The 22,887-nt window shown below is 46.3% G+C and overlaps 1 protein-coding gene across 2 annotated transcripts; it reads right to left on the bottom strand.

Annotated features, from left to right (window-relative positions):
* Positions 1 to 2,563: 2,563 nt before the first annotated feature.
* LOC308593803 (serpin B11-like) lies at positions 2,564 to 18,038 on the bottom strand. 2 transcript variants are annotated; one of them, XM_081206508.1, is made up of 8 exons: positions 17,986 to 18,038; positions 12,725 to 12,903; positions 10,536 to 10,592; positions 8,890 to 9,027; positions 6,605 to 6,722; positions 5,835 to 5,977; positions 4,855 to 5,010; positions 2,564 to 3,310 (listed from the first exon to the last, which is right to left on the bottom strand). In XM_081206508.1, the coding sequence occupies exons 2-8, from the start codon at positions 12,884 to 12,886 to the stop codon at positions 2,912 to 2,914; spliced, it is 1,173 nt and encodes a 390-aa protein (XP_081062634.1). In that variant the 5' UTR covers positions 12,887 to 12,903; positions 17,986 to 18,038; the 3' UTR covers positions 2,564 to 2,911. The 2 variants fall into 2 exon arrangements, with proteins under 2 accessions (XP_081062634.1, XP_081062633.1); XM_081206507.1 differs by lacking the exon at positions 17,986 to 18,038 and adding an exon at positions 17,548 to 17,604.
* Between the last annotated feature and the right edge of the window lie 4,849 nt (positions 18,039 to 22,887).

Genomic DNA, 22,887 nt, shown 5'->3' with positions numbered 1-22,887 from the left:
TCAGAAAGGCCATCTCCCCTTCAAAGCAATCTGGCTCCAACTAGTCTATCTCTCATAATATTCAGAGGATTCCTCTTCTACTTTTCCTTTCCACTGCCCTTCCCTTTTGTTCCTGTTCTTGTAACCCTGAGGAAGGAACCCCTGTCTTTATTTTGATATATTATTAAATAATAATAATACAAATTCCACCCAGCCTATGGGATGGTCTTCGCAGAAGATTGGGTGTAACTGACTCCCAACTGGAAGGAACAATGCAACTATTTCTGGCAGGGCCTGTCCAAGGACAGTTGCGGAATACGTTTGCGACATCCGTGTCAGATTTGGAGCAAGAGTTTCCCATGTGATGTGTCTGGGGGGTGGGGGGTGGAGTTGGCTAATTCTTTTATTTATGACCCTGCAGATTGGATGGAAGGAATGAGTGCCTTTTGTGAGCATGTTGAAAGTACAGTCATACCTTGGAAGTTGAACGGACTCCGTTCCAAAACGTTCCAAAACCAAATTGTGTCTTCTGATTGGCTGCAGGAAGCTCCTGCAGCCAATCAGAAGCCGTGGAAGCCCTGTCAGACCTTTGGGCTCCAAAAGAACGTTTCGTAAACACTAGCTTCCGGGTTTGCGATGTCCGGGAGCCAAAACGTCTGAGTTGCAGGGCATTCGGGACCCAAGGTACAACTGTAGCGGTATATATAGTACATGTTTTGTGGGCAAAATGTCACACGCTTCATCTCTGCTGCCTTTATGTGGAACTGGGAAAGTCTCTTCTCCAAAACCTCAAAAAGGCACTGAAGTCAGTGAAGGGGGAAATAGTATGCACAAGAATCAATAAAGCAAGTTGTTTGTAAATCAAGCCATCATAAAGTTACACCAGATCCAAACTCCATTTGAAAGCAGGACTACTGTTCCATACCATCCGATATTTCTCCACTGAAAACAGGGGCACCCTATTTAATAATAATAATACAGTGGTACCTCAGGTTACATACGCTTCAGGTTACATATGCTTCAGGTTACAGACTCCGCTAACCCAGAAATAGTGCTTCAGGTTAAGAACTTTGCTTCAGGATGAGAACAGAAATCGTGTTCCAGCAGCCCAGTGGCAGCGGGAGGCCCCATTAGCTAAAGTGGTACTTCAGGTTAAGAACAATTTCAGGTTAAGAACGGACCTCCGGAATGAATTAAGTACTTAACCCGAGGTACCACAATAATAATAATAATAATAATAATAATAATAATAATAATAATAATAATAATAATAATAATAATAATAATAATATGCCCCTTTATGGGACTTGCACAGCCTTAGTTCAGGCAGCTTCAGCTGAGCTATCTAAATTCTGGTTCAGCCAGAATAAGCAAGTTACAGCGGCATGTCAGGAAGTTAATGCCAGCTCAGCCAGGAACCAGGCAGTTGAGCTGCAAATTCTCTGCATCCTAAACTGCTCATCCCAGCAGATCTTGACATAGGTTTGCCCTCCAATAATCTGATTATTATCCCTCCCATTGCTTACCAGGCATGCTGTGAGCTGCCAAGCCACTGTCTGAGGCGACAGCAAGATTTTTATTTTATTTGGAGAAAGAAGACCTTTTTGCAGCCTTATCTTTAAGCTATCATCAGACGTTTTGCTACATTCACCTGCCCTACAAAGGTTACACTAATTTTTGGGCAAGGAATTTGCCCCTTCTCTTCTCCAAAGCTTGCAGAATTCCCAGGGAACTTTGAGATTTGTAGCTCTGTGAGGCAAATAGGGGTCTCAGAATGTTCCCAGGAGCCTTTGGGGGAAGCCATGATTGTTTAAAGTGGTACTGCTTTAAAATGTGTAGTGCAATTGGGGCTTTGGACTGGCCAAGCCTAACAAGTTTGAAGTGGCTTGGTTCTCCTTCATCTTGTTTATCAATGAATTGGCAGGCAACATGTGCCAAACAGTCCTCTTTCTGGAGAGAGTACTGTATATACACTTTTGTTGTTGTTGTTTAGTTGTTTGGTCGTGTCTAACTCTTCGTGACCCCATGGACCGGAGCACGCCAGGCACTCCTGTCTTCCACTGCCTCCGCAGTTTGGTCAAACTCATGCTGGTAGCTTCGAGAACACTGTCCAACCATCTCGTCCTCTGCCGTCCCCTTCTCCTTGTGCCCTCAATCTTTCCCAACATCAGGGTCTTTTCCAGGGAGTCTTCTCTTCTCATGAGGTGGCCAAAGTATTGGAGTCTCAGCTTCAGGATCTGTCCTCCCAGTGAGCACTCAGGGCTGATTTCCTTCAGAATGGATAGGTTTGGTCTTCTTGCAGTTCATGGGACTCTCAAGGGTCTCCTCCAGCACCAACTCCAGTATATACACTAAGCAGGCTTTATTTCCTCACCAAGTTCTAGGTGATCCCCCTTCCCTTTCCCTCCAGATCTTAAAGTGAGGAACATTGAGAGGGAATTGGCATATTTTTGGTGTATGCTTCCATTGAAAACCATTTCTGCAACCATTAAAGAATCAGCACTGAAAATAATCTGTAGGTAGCATTGGATTTCTGTACACCTCACTACTCATTAAGGACCCGGAATCCCACAACAAAACCAAATATTTTGAATAGCTCACTTTATTTAGATTGTTGCTTTGGGTTTCATTTTTCCTTCTTCGACACTTTGAGATTCTTCTCTTTTGGTTTTTAGATATGTGTTTTATTTTTATTTTTTGAAGCAGGGCTGCTCCCTCCTTATCTCCCTCGCCCCATGTTGTACATTAAAGTGAGTCTGCCTACATAAGCTGAAAGAGGTCCATCTTAGGTATTTGTACTTTTTTTAGGAGATGAAAACCCGGAAATATCAGCTAAACAGAAAGTAGAATATATGATTTTTGTTTCGGCACTTCTAACACCTTGGGCTTGCAACAAATGCAAAGGGCATGCATGTGATCATTTAAGCACCTGTTAAGGTGAATAATACCTGCCCAAAAATAGGATGCTCTGGGTTTTGTTGTTTCTTATAAGGAAAAGGAAGGGGTGATCAGCTATGAATTGCATTGGCATGCTTGTGGTAGAAACGCCCACCCCAGTGGCAGCTGCTGCCTCTGTGCCTTCTTCATTGACCACGACATAAGATTTATGAATGGCCCTGGACACAAACAGGTTTTTGCTTCCTGACATGCCGGACAAATCAGCCTTTCCTCGTGTGAACACATCTGTCATTCCTAAAGCTACCAAAAGTTTGTTGAGCTCATAAGTTTCTTCCAGCTTGAACTTCGGCACATAAATGTCTATCTTTTGCTTTTTCATGTTTTTCGAACTGGTCCATTCTTGAAATTTTGCATAGGTGAGTTCCTTTTCAACCTGTCAAGTAAAAATAATAATCAATGCCAATTAAATATCTGCCCCCAGAAAAAGACGTGGGAAAAAGAGAAAGACAAATGTTTATTTATTAAAGCGTAGGCAAAGAATATGTCTAAAAGCTCCAATATTGTTTACACCCTCCCCCCAAAAAATGTTTTGGAAAACCATTAAATTTGTCTGTGAAAATGGTGGTTTCTTTAAAAAAATATTGGTGGAAATGTTTTCACAAATGAGGAGAATCCTTAAGTTCAGCAGCATGCATTGTCTCTGCTTTAGAGTCCTTGATTTAACTTCTGTTTTAAAAGACACAATGGGCACATTCTGGGTCATTGAAAAGTGTACTAATCCTATACACATTTCCCAGGGCATAAAGGCCCAAGGAGAACAATGGGATTCTATGAAATTGCACTATAAACATAACAGTCCAAACCTCCTTCGTGCCAAGGGTGTGGTGTCCCTCTGTCCCACCTATCAGACAGAAGTTGCAGAGTAATCAAGAATATGGTTGTTAATAAGCCCCCTTGTTGCAGCCCCATACAAAGATGGTAAAGGTAAAGGGGTAAAGGACTTCTGGACTGTTAAGTCCAGTTGAATTCGACTATGGGGTGTAGTGCTTGTATCTGCTTTCAGGCCGAGGGAGCCGGTGTTTGTCTCCAGACAGCTTTCCAGGTCATGTGGCCAGCAGGACTAAAGCGCTTCTGGCGCAACGAGACACTGTGATGGAAACCAGAGTGCACAGAAACACTGTTTACCTTCCCACTGCAGCACTGGTATGCTTTCAAACTCCTAGGTTGGCAGGAGCTGAGACAAAGCAATGGGAGCTCACCCCGCCATGTGGATTCGAATCTAATAATAATTTATTATTTATACTCTGCCCATCTGGCTGGGTCTCCCCAGCCACTCTGGGCGGCGCCCAGTCAAGTGTTCAAAACAATACAGCATTAAATATTAAAAACTTCCCTAAACAGGGCAACCTTCAGATGTCTTTTAAAGATAGGATAGCTGCTTATTTCCTTCACATCTGAAGAGAGGGTGTTCCACAGGGTGGGTGCCACTACTGAGAAGGCCCTCTGTCTAGTTCCCTGTAACCTCACTTCTCGCAATGAGGGAACCGCCAGAAGGCCCTCGGCGCTGGATCTCATGGGGGTGGAGACGCTCCTTCAGGTATACAGGACATCTGACCTAATAATCTGCAAGCCCAGGAGGCTTAGTGGTTTAGACCACAGCACCACCTGTGTCCCTGGGCACATCCAAAGATACACTAGTATTAACAGACATTGACAATGCAGGCCTACTGGATTGCCCTGCTCTATGTCTGTTAAAATTACAAAATAAAACAGAATTGGCAACTGACAGGACAAAAGCTACAGTTCATATATCTCTATATTTCTCCAAGATTACTTCAGTTGACTAATCAGTTGAACAATTTATTCTCATTGATCAGGTTTTTTTGAAAGCAATGTATGTATGTATGTATGCCCGCTACAAAGTTTTGAAAGTTGACTTCAATTCCTTGATCCTTTTCAGAAATCAAAGCAAATTACCTGGTGTGTACCTCCTTTCTTGTCTGGCAGTAGAATGAACATACTCATTTCATTCTTATCATAGGGAAGTTCAAGTATTTGCAGTGATGGATTTTGTATATAGGCCACATTGAATTCACCTTCCATATTCATCGTTGGCACATTTTTGCTCTGGTTCTGTAGTGAATAAAGCAAGTAGTTAAGCATAAAATGTCATTTTTCGTGTGTGTAAAAGAGGTGGCTATAAGCCATATGAAGTACTGAGTATAGTAGGATAGTTGCAATAATTTCCAGTGTTGTACCTTTTTTGTTTAGCACCTTCGAACATCGGACCACTCTGGTATAAAACACAAATGTATTCTGTATCCCCAACGTACAATGCAATAGTCAGAGCTGGCCCACCAATGAGGCAGGATTATTATTATTATTTATTGAATTTTATACTGCCCTATGCCCAGAGGTCTCAGGGCAGTTCGCATAAAAAGATCACAGTATATAAAATAAAAATAGAAGCAATAATACTCCCCCCCAAAAAGAGCCACATTTTAAAAGGGCATGGGATGTCAATCAGATCAACCAAAGGCCTGGTTAAAAAGGAATGTTTTTCCTGGCTCCTAAAGGTGTATAGGGGACGCGGGTGGTGCTGTGGGTTAAACCACAGAGCCTAGGACTTTCCAATCAGGAGGTCGGTGGTTCGAATCCCCGCGATGGGGTGAGCTCCCGTTGCTCGGTCCCTGCACCTGCCAACCTAGCAGTTCGAAAGCACGTCAAAGTGCAAGTAGATAAATAAGTACCGCTCTGGCGGGAAGGTAAACGGCATTTCCATGCGCTGCTCTGGTTCGCCAGAAGCGGCTTAGTCATGCTTGCCACATGACCCGGAAGCTGTAGGCCGGCTTCCACGGCCAATGAAGCAAGATGAGCGCCGCAACCCCAGCTTTGGACAGATAGCTGGCCATAATAAATGGTGTTCCCATCTCCACCAGCTTTTCGACATATTGTACCTCATTAATCCAGAAAGGTGCTTCCTTGGTGAGTTTCTTATCAAATTGGGACTTCCAGTTTCCTTTAAAATATATAGCACTCACTAAGACCAAGATAGTTGTTTCGTCAATAGATCCACTGGCCATCAGGTCCTTGATTTTACCTTTTTAAAAGACAGATTCAAGGCAAAATATTTAATAGTCAAAATGACAATGAAATTTCAACCGTGTTAGTGTGTAACATCTAAAACATGAAGCTTATCCACCATTAAAGGGTTCATTACTTTTGTATATTTTAGAATTCTGTGGGCTGCTCAGTTCTTCTGGGAAACAAATCTTTCAATGTCATTCAGTTTCTCAATCTTCAATTACTTTCCCCCCATTTTAGCATTTAGCTTGTGATTTATTTATTTATTTATTTAAAAAAGACTGCATGAACATTTGTATGCATTTTTTGCATGGAATTTTGCCTCATACCCTTTTTTGCAAGCAATGTTCTTCAATAGAACACATTCTTGTATGTCATTTTCACTAACCTGCATTTTTTTTTGCCCACCTTTCCTCGATATATATGCTTTTTCGTATGCATTTTTTGGAATGGAAAACTACAGTCAAAAAATTGTAGATGTGTGGATTTCAAGTGCTAGATGCATTTCTGGTCCACATGTTTATATCCGAAGTGTGAATTAGGTAAGTTCACATTAAAATGTAAAGTGAACAGATTTCTCCCATATCCCTTTCCTTAGCTGATCCATTTCCAAATAAGTGAGACATAACTTCTGTTCCTTTACCATTTGTTTGCTTTTCAACCCAAGTGTTAATCTCATTTCTAGATTCCTCTGGTTTTTTCTCAAAGTCCACTTTTTGCAACTCAGCATGGTACATCTCCTTCGTGCAATGTAAGAATTGCTGTATAGAATAATAAAAAAAAACATTAATGCAATTATTATTATTTAAACAATTTCACTGAATTTGTATGCCATCCCTTCCTCCAAATCAGCCCAGGGCAGCAGAAGCTATGGCTGTCATATATATGTAATAAATGGGGATTTATTGTTTGGTATGGCATATGAATTTCCCCATGTTGCTCTCCTACGACTAGTTGTTTAGTGCCTGCTGTTGAAGAGAAGTAGAAAGCTTAGTTAAAAAGAAATATAGAATACAGTCATACTTTGGACGTCGAACGGAATCTGTTCCGGAAGTCTGTTCGACTTACAAAATGTTTGAAAACCAAAGCGTGGCTTCTGATTGGCTGCAGGAAGCTCCAGCAGCCAATCGGAAGCAATGGAAGCCCCACCGGATGTTTGGCTTCCAATTATAGTTCACAAACCGGAACATGCACTTCTGGGTTTGTGACGTTTGGGAGCCAAAACTTTCGGGAACTGAGCTGTTCAACTTCCAAGGTACGATTAATACTGTGGGATTTATGGAGCCATTTCCCTATTCAGAAGCAGTAGATGGTTCCTTTGCTTTTCCAGAATGTTCCTCAAGGAGGTGCCTTCTGGACACTGAGCGTCGCTCAGTTCTTCTGGTAACTAACAGTTTGGAGGTGAGACACATGGAGCTCACTGTGGTGAAGCCATAGGTCCATTCTGCTTTTTCTGCTGCACACCAAACTCTCCGTGCCTTCCCCTCCCTCTCAGGAACCACCAATGTTGCTCAGTGTTCAGAAGCCAGGTGAGCAATGCTGTCCTACCTGAGCCACTCCATTAAACGCTACTGTGCTCTTCCTGACTTATGTCAGCCTTCATTTTCTTTCATGAGACTTCCCCCTCTTACGTCGAATGTCAGACAAAGATGGAGTTGAACTCATTTGCTGATTTAATATATTTGTGCCCCACCTTTCTCCCAAGTTTCATTTGTACAATACAGTGGTACCTCGGGTTACATACGCTTCAGGTTACATACACTTCAGGTTACAGACTCCGCTAACCCAGAAATAGTGCTTCAGGTTAAGAACTTTGCTTCAGGATGAGAACAGAAATCGTGCTCCGGCGGCGTGGCAGCAGCAGGAGGCCCCATTAGCTAAAGTGGTGCTTCAGGTTAAGAACAGTTTCAGGTTAAGAACGGACCTCCGGAACGAATTAAGTACTTAACCCGAGGTACCACTGTATAACTTCCGCTGTGTCTCCTCACCCTGCTGTGTTTCCCCCACAGTGCTTCAGATCTACTTCAGAAACTTGGGTTAACCCCCAGAGCAGATCCGAGGTGCAGAAGGGAGGAGAGGCACTTCGGTTGCACAAGTGTGAATCATTCTACACATGCACTGGCTTTGTTGGATACAATGCACAGCCTATTATAGATCAATAATAACAAATATTTTTATTATTTAAATGCTGTCCATCGGACTGGGTAGTCCAAGCCACTCTGAGTGGCTCCCAACAGAATATTAAAAACAAAATAAAACGTAAAACATTAAAGACCAAACTTCAAGGTCCCCTGGCCAGAACCCCTCTGACATGATTTTATATCTCCTCGCAGACACATGTGACCTGGCGTGTAGGACTCTTTGCAACTGCCGCTAGGAAAATTAGAGCAAATTATATAGCCAAGGTAGCCAACTGTAAAGGGGATGAATTTATTTGACCCTATCTACATCAAGCTATATTCTATCTTTATCATCAAACTCTGAATATAATTGCACATTGTATTAATTAACATTTTTAATATATTAGTGGCCATGTGATAATTTTAGCTTATAAATTTTATTGTTTAATGTCTTAATTTGTATATTAAGGTACTTTTATAGCTCTGTTTAGAGTAGATAATGTCCTGATAATATAAATGTTAAGTTTTTTGTATCAATTCAGTATATTTTCTTTTAATTGTTGAATGATTCTGTGTACATTGGCTATGTGCAATAAAACTGACTGACTGACTAAAGACCAAACTTCAAAGGCCCTACAACTGCTCCCATGTACCATTTAAAACACCTTCCACTGTCAAGAAAAGAGATACTAAATAGGCATCAGTAAAAGGAAGTGGACTCATTGCTATCAATTTCATGTGGTCTGTGCTGCTCATCCAACAGCAATGTGTCTACACAGGGAGGAGCATAGAAAGTGTTCTTCCTTACCTGTAGAAATGTGTATTTCTCTTCTCCATAAAGCCTATTGGCAATGCTCAGTTCAAAATTTTTGTCATGATGGTTGATAGCTGCTAAGAGTGCTTTGAATTGGATGTGTGGTCCTCCCGGTCTGTCACACTGTGTATCCTTTAAATAGCAAAGGCTGTTTAACAGTACATCGTCATTCTCGTAAATATGGCTCCCAACGCCCTCCAAACCATTATGTGGACCAATCCCAAATCCGGAGTCAAAGTGAGCAGATAATGGAGAAATTGGGGGCTCTTCTGATTGGAAGCAGGTGCCCCCCTCCAAGGCATCCTGAACCAAACTGAATTGCTCCCGAAACTCCAGGACTGCCTTGGAGCAGTCTTTGAAAGTGTGTGTATTTCTGTTGGGGAATAATGTTCAAAGTGCTTTCCTTCAGTAGGGGTCAGCAGGGCAGGGCAGTATACCCCTGAGTTCCAGTAATAATAATAATAATAATAATAATAATAATAATAATAATAATAATAATAATAATAATAAAATTTATTTATTTATACATACCCCGCCCATCTGGCTGGGTTTCCCCAGCCACTCTGGGCAGCTTCCAACAGAATATTAAAATACAATAGTCTATTAAACATTAAAAGCTTCCCTAAAGAGGGCTGCCTTCAGATGTCTCCTGAATCGCTGCCTGCTGACCAGAAGGTAGGAGGGGGAGGGGAGACTATTGGGTGCACAGCACCCACCTCCTCGATTCCTTCCCTTCCCCCCTCTAACTCTCGGTATATAGTAGCAATCTGGTGAACAGGAACAGCATGTGGCCGACCACAACTGCTTTTCATATATGACTTCAGTTATCCAAATTGAAGCCTTTTCAACTGCGTTATAATCTCTGCATTGCAGATGAGGGTGGGGCCTGGAGTTGGGAAGAACCATACCTAAGAGCTAAACCATGGTTCTTGGCTAAGGTGAGATTTTGACCAGGCCTTTGCAGCTTGAATTCTTAGTCACTACATTACACCAGCTTGACTTCCAAGAAAGCTGAGCCTCACAGCTGCACCCAGGGGTGCCAACTTGAATAAAATATTGGGGGTGGGAGAAAGGTAAGTCCCAGCCCACATAATCAGTCACATGCTGTGGTGCATGCACACCATTTCTCTGTAAAGTTTGGTGCCCCCTCAAATATTTTATTGGGGGGCTGAAGCCCACTCGGCCCCTAGGAGTTGGCTGCTATGATCATCTGCTAGATCCATATTAAAGGTAAAGGGACCCCTGACCATTAGGTCCAGTTGTGGCCAACTCTGGGGTTGCGGTGCTCATCTCGCTTTACTGGCCGAGGGAGCCGGCGTATAGCTTCCGGGTCATGTGGCCAGCATGACAAAGCCACTTCTGGCGAACCAGAGCAGTGCATGGAAATGCCATTTACCTTCCTGCCGGAGCAGTACCTATTTATCTACTTGCACTTTGACGCGCTTTCGAACTGCTAGGTTGGCAGGAGCAGGGACCGAGCAATGGGAGCTCACCCCGTCGCAGGGATTCGAACCGCCGACCTTCTGATCGGCAAGTCCTAGGCTCTGTGGTTTAACCCACAGCTCCACCTGCATCCCAAGATCCATATTATTCCCCCCCAAAAAAGAACCCTTAGTGAAACAGAAATGATATGCCAGTACTTTTTCAGCCAAGCCTGGAGAGCTTCCAGATCCAGTGACCTCATTGAAGTGAAGGACCTGCAACACAAAATGTGGAATGAGAAACCACAGATCTACTCCAAGTCACTTTGCCATCTTCTTTTCACCCTCCTCCAGTACAATGAAAACCCTTCATTTGAGCAGGGGGCGTATTGGAGTTTAGGGCAGGGGTTGGGAACCACGTGTCCCTGAGCTGTGATACCACCTCTTGCTTAGCATCATGGAGAAATGTGTGTGCTTGTGTAGAAATCTCTGGCTTTTGTGGGGCTGGAATATTGCCTACGGTACAGAGTGCTGGGATGCTGCCAGGCATCAGGCAGGCCTTCAAGTCATCTCCAGACCATCACCGGTCTCCCGTGGCACAGCATCAGTCAATTAGCAACACGAGCCTCAGAGACATTCCAAGGCCCGTGCACACCCTTTCAGCAGTCTCCACAACAAAAGGATGCAGACAGGAGAGCGTATTTACAGCTTTATCCAACGTAGATCAGAACAAAGGAAAAACATGACTGCTTGCCTCCATGTGCAGGAAAACAGCCGGAACAAAAGCTATATACAAAACGGAAGTTCCCAGTGAGAACAGTGCTGGGAGTAAACAGGCATGTGACACACAACAATCATGCCTCTTTTAAGGTGGAACGGAAATATCCTAACACAGAGGAGAGAGTCGTATCTATTACCCTGCCTCCTTTTCCCTTGGACCCCGCCCACTTTTGTCTCTGGCCACACCCAGCACTGGCATGCAACCCCTCAGAAAGTTTCCCACAAGGGAATGCTGCACTTGGTCTGAAAACCACTTCCCACAACTGCCAATGGGTATCATATAACTAATAGTTGGTCCTTCACCCCACCTCAGATATATATTTTTTTTTGGGGGGGGAGACTCTTTCTCAGAGTCAAAACTAACACATTTCCTTTTTATCACAAAGGAATCTAATGGAAGCCATCAAGGAGGAAGAGTGGCTAGCAGGGGAAGATTCCACATGGTTCAGGAGAATCGGGTGGCCATCTTTTCCCTAACTTCTTTAAATGGGTCTCCTCTGACCGGGACTCAGTCAGCTACCACCCATTGTATTATCTGCCTTTTGAAACAGTAAAGGTAAAGGGACCCCTGACCATTAGGTCCAGTCGGGGCCGACTCTGGGGTTGCAGCGCTCATCTCGCTTTATTGGCCGAGGGAGCCGGCGTACAGCTTCCAGGTCATGTGGCTAGCATGACTAAGCTGCTGCTGGCAAACCAGAGCAGCACACGGAAACGCCATTTACCTTCCCGCCTGAGTGGTACCTATTTATCTACTTGCACTTTGATGTGCTTTTGAACTGCTAGGTTGGCAGGAGCAGGGACCGAGCAACGGGAGCTCACCCCGTCGTGGGTATTTGAACTGCCGACCTTCTGATTGGCAAGTGCTAGGCTCTGTGGTTTAACCCACAGTGCCACCCGTGTCCCTTCATTCAACATTATACACAAATAAAATGATACAGACATCTGATCTGAGATCAGCAAACCTGATCAGCAAACCCCTTCCCCGCCACCTCCCAGTTTGAATGATTTGATGGGGTTGGAGATTTTTTAAAATATCATTTAAAAATTGTTATATGTACATTTTTTCATTACTTTTGTATAAGTTAAGTTTGTTTTTAAGGGGAGAGGGTCAGGGCTTCCTCGGGAGTGCACCCTAGCCAATATAATGGCTGGGACAGGTACCACTGGGGCAGAGACAATGGAACACTCATTCTCAGTGATCATGGGCAGGAGGAAGTTACACTAGGATCAGATTATGTTTTTACTGAGGAGTCAGGTTTAGTCACTATCTGAAGACTACCCCTGCCTCTGTGTCAGGTCTTGGCCAGGCGGATACAGCTATCAACAAGGGTGTCCCACATGACCTTAAGGTAGTGCTGTGCAAAGCCAGGTCAATGACTAGTAAGACCAATACCATCCATGATTTGATGATGGATGAGGGAATTGACCTGGCAGAATGCCTTCTCAGTCTTATTTTCTAACCCTTCCTATTTTCATGAACCTTCTGGTCTGTTTCAACTTCTTCTGCAGTTGATGTGCCAAGTAAGCTGAAATCTAAACCCAAGTTGCAACACGATTAGATTATTAACAGCGCCACCCGTGAATATGACACTTGGCATACACACAGCCGGGGGGGGGGGGGTTCCTACCTTCTCCATCTGCTTAGCAGTGTCTCCTCTGGCTCCAAGAGAGACCATGCCCAAAGCGGCTGCAATGCTCATGGGAGAGAAGAAGATGTTCCCCGAAGAGCCGTCAATCTTCTTGTGTAAATCAAAGGCAAATTTGTTGATTGCATCCACAAGGGTAGTCATGGTGCTGATGGTAATATCTGAGACAAATATCATCAGGTTAATTCTTCTGGTGGACTCCTTTGTTTATAATCCCTTTTTATTGGGCTTATTTTTGTCTAAAGGATGAATAGCTCCATGGAAAGTTATCCACTGTGCCTTCAATACCACGTTACTTCAATTTTATTTAAAACACCTACACCCCACCTTTCTAAAAAGCTCAAGATAGAGAATACAATCTTGATGTCAGTGTAGGTTCTAAACACTGACTTGAAATGTTCCTTGAAAAAGTTTTGCCCTTAACAACAGGCTTCTTTATAAGGCAGGTTCTGGAGGGGAGGTTTGTGTGTGGTGTACAGGCTGTTGCTCTGGCCAAGATGGCTGAAGAGCAGGGCGAGATAGAATGATTCTCTGTATATAGTTTTACTTTATTAGACCAGTAGTTACATAAGTTAGATAAGCTGTAGTGTTAACCTGACAACAAATACTCTAAGAAGGACCCAAATGGGTGAGGTGTTTAGAGAAGAGCTAAACAGTGAAGAAGGATCTAGAAGATTTTCTGGGTGGCACTGCTGACTGGGGGAGGAACCCCAAATGACTTGCAAACTGCGCTGACAAGATAGAGAATACAATCAAGGTACTAAAGCACGGGTGTCAAACACAAGGCCCGCGGGCCAAATCCGGCCCGCCAGACCTCGTCATGTGGCCCGTGTAGCCGCCGCCGGCCGCCAGCCTTCACCTTTTATTATTCTTTTATTTAGACTCTAAAAGGACGGGAGAGAGAGAGAAAGCCTCCGGATACGGGATCAGCAAGCCCGCCAGGTGGCAGCGCCCGCCGAATCCCCGTCGCGGCCAATCCCAGGCAGCCCCCAACACGTGCGCCCACTCTGAGCGCACCAGGCGGTGAAGCAGCCCAGCCGTCTGCTGAGTGCAGCGCTGTGCGCCATCAGGAAACCCAGGGAGAAGTGGGAGGGGGAAAGGAGAAGAGGGAAACACACACACAACACACACACCCCCGAGCCAAGCAAGCGTGATTTGCGGGGCAAAAACCCTGCCAAGCCTCTTTACTATATCTTTTCGCTCCGCTTTGATCTTTTCCCGGGCGCACAGCCAGGTTAGGTGTAAAAGAAAACAGCGAGCTGCGGGAAAGCGAGGGTCTCTGCTGCTCCCACTGAACTAATCGCTCCAATTTTAATATGGGGGGGGGGGATTCCAAACTCTTCACTTCTCGGAAGAGCTTCTGGAGGCTCGTTGGATTCAGCTGCGTCTTGTCGATTATTTTTATAGCCACCTCCCTTCCTGTCAGGATGTGCCTGGCCAGCTTGACCTTGGCGAAGTTTCCCTTCCCGATGGTCTTGAGGAGGCGGTAGTTGCCAATGTGAGGCTGCTCGTCGGCGCAGGAGGCGATGGAGTGGCGGCAGCGAGCGCCCAGAGAGCGGCTGGACCATGACAAGCCCTTTTCCAAGCGGCTGCTGGCCAGGGTGGAGGGCTGCGGGGACAGCGGAAGTGTTGCTGGGGCGGGTCAAGGGTGACCACCGGGCAGCGCTGGTGCGCCTCGGCATTGCACTCATCACCAGCGCGGTGAGCAAAGACATAGTCCTCCTCCTCTTCCTCCTCCCGGAGCCGGGCCGCCGCTGGGGCGAGGGGGGCTACCTTCCTGCTGGCCTCCCCCCAAGCGGACACTCATAGAAGCCTCCAAGCACCAGGCTGGCGGAGGGAGGGACGGACGGAGGGAGGGCGCTGGAAAGGGAGATGCTATGGGTGGGGGAAGAGGGCGAAAGGCGCTCCATGCGCCCCCGAGGAAAGGGGGCTTATTTCCCCAAGGGGGGGCTCATGTTTGGAGTGGGGTGGGGGCAGGCAAAGGCCACTGGTCAGTTGCTGGTGCCGGGGCTGCCTCTCAGAGCCTGCGCGCCCAGCCCGGCCGCCGCATACTCCCCGCAGGCAGGAAAGGGCAGAGGCGCTTCCTGCCACCCCCCATAAGGCTCCCGAGCGGGGAGGAGGGCTGCGGAGGGAGAGAGGTCCGCGGGAGTCCAAGGCAGGCGGGCGCAATCCGAGCCACCGGCAGGCCCCCTCCCGTCGTTGCCGCCGCCGCCAGCACAAAGCTCGGTGGCTCTGCTGCCGCCGTCTCCGCCAGTGCTCCTGCTCCAGCCGAGGCGGGGTTCACGTAAGGCTGCCAGGGGTCCGGGCGGGCAGAGAGGGAGCCACCGGGGCTCCCCGCCATCGGCAGGTGGGCTGGAGGCCGTTGGGGCGGGGAGGAGGGCTTGGGGAGCGATTCTGAACTCAAGGGTGAACCACGACATCATGGGCATAGCCAGGATTTATGTTGGTGGCGGGCAGGACACCCACCTGCCATCATCCTCTGCCTGGCTCTGGGTAGTAGATTCAGAATGAAATGTCTCAACAAGAGTTGTTTAAAATTGTTTAGCAATATTTGTATGTTTAAAAAATAAATAAATTACTGTCTGTTACCAAAAACCATTTTCCAATAAATTGTACAATAATTGTACATTTGAATATCTACTTGCCATTATTCTGACTATGTTTCTGCTTTCAGAGCTAGTTATTACTTACATTATTACAAAAAACAGTAATAATTGAATGCAATGACAATAATTTATGATAATAAAGAGTGGACACATAGTCCTACAGATACAACCGGCCCCTTGAGGGTGACCAAACTGCTGATGCGGCCCCCGATGAATTTGAGTTTGACACCCCTGTACTAAAGCATCTCATTACTTAAAACAGAGCTGCAAAAACTAGAAAACGGAAATATAACAGGTTAAAAAAAAAGGAAAATCAACCAAGTTCCACTGACATCACTAACAAGTAAAAGCCTTTAAACAAAAGTTCTAGCTAAAGTTTTTACCATGTATTGAACATTTATTTAAGTCCTCCCCCATCCAGTGGATTCTCTGTTGGTTATTAAGACTTTTTAACCAACTCTGTTGGTTATTAAGACTGATAACGAAGCAAAAGCAATTGTTTGCCTTCTGCCTGGCTCCATCTTCACCCAGCAGCTCCAACAGTGAGTTGTGAAACAGTTGGTATGACTACCGTAATTGCTTTGTGACCACACCTGATGATTAGGGCTATCAGTTTTAAATCATGAAATCTCTATGTTGGACAAGAAGCTTCAGTTAGAACTGGAAATGGAACAACTGATTGGTTCAAAATTGGGAAAGGAGTACGACAAGGCTGTATATTGCCTCCCTGTTTATTTAACTTATATGCAGAATTCATCATGCGAAAGGCTGGGCTGGATGAATCCCAAGCTGGAATTAAGATTGCCGGAAGAAATATCAACAGCCTGAGATATGCAGATGACAAAACCTTGATGGCAGAAAGTGAGGAGGAATTAAAGAACCTTTTAATGAGGGTGAAAGAAGAGAGCGCAAAATATGGTCTGAAGCTCAAGATAAAAAAAAACCTAAGACCATGGCCACTGGTCCCATCACCTCCTGGCAAATAGAAGGGGAAGAAATGGAGGCGGTAAGAGATTTTACTTTCTTGGGTTCCATGATCACTGCAGATGGTGACAGCAGTCACGAAATTAAAAGACTCCCACTTCTTGGGAGAAAAGTGATGACAAACCTAGACAGCATCTTAAAAAGCAGAGACATTTCTTTGCCAACAAAGGTCTGTATAGTTAAAGCTATGATTTTCCCAGTAGTGATGTATGGAAGTGAGAGCTGGACCATAACGAAGGCTGATCGCCGAATTGATCCTTTTGAATTATGGTGCTGGAGGAGACTCTTGAGATTCCCATGGACTGCAAGAAGATCAAACGTATCCATTTTTAAGGAAATCAGCCCTGAGTGCTCACTGGAAGGACAGATCCTGAAGCTGAGGCTCCAATACTTTGGCCACCTCATGAGAAGAGAAGACTCCCTGGAAAAGACCCTGATGTTGGGAACGTTTGAGGGCACAAGGAGAAGGGGGCGACCAAGGACGAGATGGTTGGACAGTGTTCTTGAAGCTACAAACATGAGTTTGACCACTGCAGGAGGCAGTGGAAGACAGGAGTGCCTGGCGTGCTCTGGTCCATGGGGTCATGAAGAGTCGGACACGACTAAATGACTAAACAACAACAAAAGCATACATATAGCATAGGCTAAGGCAGGCATCCCAAAACTCAGCCCTCCAGATGTTTTGGGACTACAATTCCCATCATCCCTGACCACTGGTCCTGTTAGCTAGGGATAATGGGAGTTGTAGTCCCAAAATATATGGAGGTCTGTGTTTGGGAATGCCTGGGCTAAGGGGCAGACCTGCTCCTACACTCCATTGTATTCAGTGCCTGTTTGCTATCCAGCCTAGGAATCAGATTCTGTTGAGCCAGCTAACTGACGATCTGAGGTTAGAAAGGACTAATCACAACCTCTAATCACAACCCCTTAAATCTCATCACAACAGGTCGGCAGGCTCCATTTTTCACCACGAAAACAGAGTTCAGATAGGTTTCCTGGAGCTTAGGGGCAAGTGAATGAGATCCCCTGACCTCACTGCCATATTACCCCACCTCATTCCCATCCCGGGGAACACAGTGTCACCACCACAAAGAAGACACTGCTGCCGTTCTACCCTCAACCCTGATGCAATCCTATACATATCTCCACTGAATTCAACGACTCCCCCAAGTAAGTCTAAGCTCTAAGGCTGCAATCAACCCTAATTAGACTTACCTGGGAACTCAGTAAGAATTTGTTCTGAACAGAAATGCATAGGATTGCTCTGAAATGCCTGTTTGCCAAAAGAGAGATCCTTTTTAAGGAGCAATGGGTAGTTAGCTTGTTTGGGAGCTTCATATCTTGCCCCCTTCCCCCATACAAATAAGCAAATAGCTGAGCCTATGTATAAAATATCTGTGCTAAAGCAATGTCCACCTTTTTTGGGGTGCTGTGTTGATAATTTTTAAAACTGACTTATAAAGTATGTATGGAGAGGTAACCAGAATAAGTGCTCTTAAAATACATTTCTTGAATCTGGTTCCTCTCCATGGAAATCTAGCATTGTACCACCACCACCCCAAGCCTGTGTCCCTTAGAGGCAAATATGGATGTCCTAAGATTGAAAACCCTTCCTCAGTTAACAGAAGAGAGAAAAGTCTGTACCAAGCTTACCTTTTCCTCTGTGGGAGTGATTCCAAGGGAGCTGATGCACCTTCTTACGAGGCACCACTATTTAAAGCTGGAAATCAATCAAAGAATTGATTGCACAGGTGCAATTTGGGACAGGTGCAGTTTGGGAACTTCCTGGAGAATGAGTTCGTGGTGCCAGAAATAGCAAATGAACCTGCAATAGCAAGCCAGATTGTCTAGAGCAGCAGACGGAGGAATCCTGGATCTACTGGTGTTGCAATTTGGGAATAGAGGTGGGGCAGGACCTCCTGCACCTTCAATAGAATTTCAGAAGGTGTAGCTTGTCACGAAAAGGTCATCTGAGAAGCATTTCCAAAACAAAACAGAAAACCCTTCCGCAGTTAATAATCTACTCGTGTTGCAACTTGGGTTTAGATTTCAGCTTACTTGGCACATCAATTGCAGAAGAAGTTGAAACAGACCAGAAGGTTCATGGAAATAGGAAGGGTTGGAAAATAAGACTGAGAAGGCATTCTGCCAGGTCAATTCCCTCATCCATTATCAAATCATGGACGGTGTTGGTCTTACTAGTCATTGACCTGGCTTTGCACAGCACTACCTTAAGGTCATGTGGGACACCCTTGTTGATACCTGTATCCGCCTGGCCAAGACCTGACACAGAGGCAAGGGTAGTCTTCAGATAGTGACTAAACCTGACTCCTCAGTAAAAACATAATCTGATCCTAGTGTAACTTCCTCCTGCCCATGATCACTGAGAATGAGTGTTCCATTGTCTCTGCCCCAGTGGTACCTGTCCCAGCCATTATATTGGCTAGGGTGCACTCCCGAGGAAGCCCTGACCCTCTCCCCTTAAAAACAAACTTAACTTATACAAAAGTAATGAAAAAATGTACATATAACAATTTTTAAATGATATTTTAAAAAATCTCCAACCCCATCAAATCATTCAAACTGGGAGGTGGCGGGGAAGGGGTTTGCTGATCAGGTTTGCTGATCTCAGATCAGATGTCTGTATCATTTTATTTGTGTATAATGTTGAATGAAGGGACACGGGTGGCGCTGTGGGTTAAACCACAGAGCCTAGCACTTGCCGATCAGAAGGTTGGTGGTTCGAATCCCCGCGACGGGGTGAGCTCCCGTTGCTCGGTCCCTGCTCCTGCCAACCTAGCAGTTCGAAAGCACATCAAAGTGCAAGTAGATAAATAGGTACCGCTCCAGCAGGAAGGTAAACGGCGTTTCTGTGCGTTGCTCTGGTTCGCCAGAAATGGCTTAGTCATGCTGGCCACATGACCCAGAAGTTGTACACCTCGGCCAATAAAGCGAGATGAGCACCACAACCCCAGAGTCGGTCACGACTGGACCTAATGGTCAGGGGTCCCTTTACCCTTTACCTTTAATGTTGAATGAATGGTCTCATAAGTGGACAAGAGGGTTTTTGGCTTGTATACGGTGCTGTAGGGCCATGAGACTGGGAACTAGGCCGCCATCTTGGCTCCGTGAAGGCCTGGCCCCCTTAGCACTCCCATCCTAAATCTAATTTCTCTCAAGTAAGTGTACCACAGAGACGCACACTAAAGCATGGCAAACGTGTGGTGAATACCAGAAGTCTCTAGAAGCATGGCTTTGCTGACTGGGGCTGTGTAGGTGTAGTCCAAAAAGTACCTGGAATGCACCAGCTCCAAGACGGCTACTGTCTGGTGAAATATGGTGCCAGCACTTTATTTACTCTCTGACACAATATCAGAAGTGTTAATGAACAGTAAGCTCAATTAGTTGGGCCAGGATGTTTGCAGCCTGAGATAAGAGAAGCCAGAATTACTTCATGAGGAAACATAGGAGCCATGTAAGCAAACAACTGCCTCTCCCCGAGCTGAAGAATATCACTGCTCATTGGTGATGCCCACTGGTAACATTCCCAGATGTCTTTGGGGGACACCAAGTCTGCTTAAAGTTGTATGGTACTGTTTTAACCTTAGATGGATCCATGGACTGGCCAAGCCTAACAAGTTTGGTTTGGTTCTCCTTCATCTTGTTTATCCATGAACTGGCAGGCAACATGTTCCAAACAGTCCTCTTTCTGGAGAGAATGTACACACTAAAGAGGCTTCATTTACTTGCCAAGTTCTAGGTGACCACCCTTCCCTTTCCCTCCGGTGTGTTTACTCACTCAGTAATTTTAAACAAAACCTAATATTGTTTATGGCTTTTTCATTGGTCTCTTTCTTGTTTGATATTCCTCTTGTCTAAAACCAATAAAAATTTTTATTTTTATTTTAAAAATTTTAAACAAGATTCCAGATTTGGAAAGATTTCAGATGCTTCCAACAGTTTGCTTCAGAATTTTATCCTTTTGAATAGGGCAGGGATGAGGGAGAATTTGAGCTGGCTTATGTTTTTGCTGTGGGTTCATGCTGCACATCAGCTTTTAGCTCAGGGAAGGGTGCGATGCACTGCAAAGCACTCTGCATGTTTACGATGAATCATGGTTTGAGGCTCTAAGGCACGGGTGTCAAACACAAGGCCCGCAGGCCAAATCCGGCCCGCCAGACCTCGTCATGTGGCCCGTGTAGCCGCCGCTGGCCGCCAGCCTTCACCTTTTATTATTCTTTTATTTAGACTCTAAAAGGACGGGAGAGAGAGAGAAAGCCTCCGGATACGGGATCAGCAAGCCTGCCAGGTGGCAGCGCCCACCGGATCCCCGTCGCGGCCAATCCCAGGCAGCCCCAAACACGTGCGCCCACTCTGAGTGCACCAGGCGGTGAAGCAGCCCAGCCGTCTGCTGAGTGCAGCGCTGTGCGCCATCAGGAAACCCAGGGAGAAGTGGGAGGGGGAAAGGAGAAGAGGGAAACACACACACAACACACACACCCCCGAGCCAAGCAAGCGTGATTTGCGGGGCAAAAACCCTGCCAAGCCTCTTTACTATATCTTTTCGCTCCGCTTTGATCTTTTCCCGGGCGCACAGCCAGGTTAGGTGTAAAAGAAAACAGCGAGCTGCGGGAAAGCGAGGGTCTCTGCTGCTCCCACTGAACTAATCGCTCCAATTTTAATATGGGGGGGGGGATTCCAAACTCTTCACTTCTCGGAAGAGCTTCTGGAGGCTCGTTGGATTCAGCTGCGTCTTGTCGATTATTTTTATAGCCACCTCCCTTCCTGTCAGGATGTGCCTGGCCAGCTTGACCTTGGCGAAGTTTCCCTTCCCGATGGTCTTGAGGAGGCGGTAGTTGCCAATGTGAGGCTGCTCGTCGGCGCAGGAGGCGATGGAGTGGCGGCAGCGAGCGCCCAGAGAGCGGCTGGACCATGACAAGCCCTTTTCCAAGCGGCTGCTGGCCAGGGTGGAGGGCTGCGGGGACAGCGGAAGTGTTGCTGGGGCGGGTCAAGGGTGACCACCGGGCAGCGCTGGTGCGCCTCGGCATTGCGCTCATCACCAGCGCGGTGAGCAAAGACATAGTCCTCCTCCTCTTCCTCCTCCCGGAGCCGGGCCGCCGCTGGGGCGAGGGGGGCTACCTTCCTGCTGGCCTCCCCCCAAGCGGACACTCATAGAAGCCTCCAAGCACCGGGCTGGCGGAGGGAGGGACGGACGGAGGGAGGGCGCTGGAAAGGGAGATGCTATGGGTGGGGGAAGAGGGCGAAAGGCGCTCCATGCGCCCCCGAGGAAAGGGGGCTTATTTCCCCAAGGGGGGGCTCATGTTTGGAGTGGGGTGGGGGCAGGCAAAGGCCACTGGTCAGTTGCTGGTGCCGGGGCTGCCTCTCAGAGCCTGCGCGCCCAGCCCGGCCGCCGCATACTCCCCGCAGGCAGGAAAGGGCAGAGGCGCTTCCTGCCACCCCCCATAAGGCTCCCGAGCGGGGAGGAGGGCTGCGGAGGGAGAGAGGTCCGCGGGAGTCCAAGGCAGGCGGGCGCAATCCGAGCCACCGGCAGGTCCCCTCCCGTCGTTGCCGCCGCCGCCAGCACAAAGCTCGGTGGCTCTGCTGCCGCCGTCTCCGCCAGTGCTCCTGCTCCAGCCGAGGCGGGGTTCACGTAAGGCTGCCAGGGGTCCGGGCGGGCAGAGAGGGAGCCACCGGGGCTCCCCGCCATCGGCAGGTGGGCTGGAGGCCGTTGGGGCGGGGAGGAGGGCTTGGGGAGCGATTCTAAACTCAAGGGTGAACCACGACATCATGGGCATAGCCAGGATTTATGTTGGTGGCAGGCAGGACACCCACCTGCCATCATCCTCTGCCTGGCTCTGGGTAGTAGATTCAGAATGAAATGTCTCAACAAGAGTTGTTTAAAATTGTTTAGCAATATTTGTATGTTTAAAAAATAAATAAATTACTGTCTGTTACCAAAAACCATTTTCCAATAAATTGTACAATAATTGTACATTTGAATATCTACTTGCCATTATTCTGACTATGTTTCTGCTTTCAGAGCTAGTTATTACTTACATTATTACAAAAAACAGTAATAATTGAATGCAATGACAATGATTTATGATAATAAAGAGTGGACACATAGTCCTACAGATACAACCGGCCCCTTGAGGGTGACCAAACTGCTGATGCGGCCCCCGATGGATTTGAGTTTGACACCCCTGCTCTAAGGGAAACCTGGTGAGAGGCACCTCCTTTGAAAAAGCAACTTAAAAGAGCTTGAAACAATTGCCAGGAGTGACACTTAAACCTGGAAGTTGTCAATTCTTTGGAGCTTTCAGCACTAAAGAAACCACCCCATTTTGTAAGAGGAATTTTGTTCCTCTTTTGAGGACTATGAAGGAGGACTGAAAGAAATGGAAATGTTTTGAGTTTTCCAGGTTGGGTTGAATTGCCACTCTTAAAATAATGATCCTGCCTAGATTTTTTCCTCTCTGTTCCAGGCCCTTCTCAACAGTATCCCCTTGCAGAATTTTCAATGCTGGCAAAAAAATGTTTGATAAGGTCAGAGGG

This window comes from Podarcis bocagei (assembly GCF_964188305.1).
Source record: "Podarcis bocagei genome assembly, chromosome: 8".
Lineage (NCBI taxonomy): Eukaryota > Metazoa > Chordata > Lepidosauria > Squamata > Lacertidae > Podarcis > Podarcis bocagei.
Note: the sequence above shows the minus strand (reverse complement) of the source record. Positions and strands in the feature narration are given on the sequence as shown.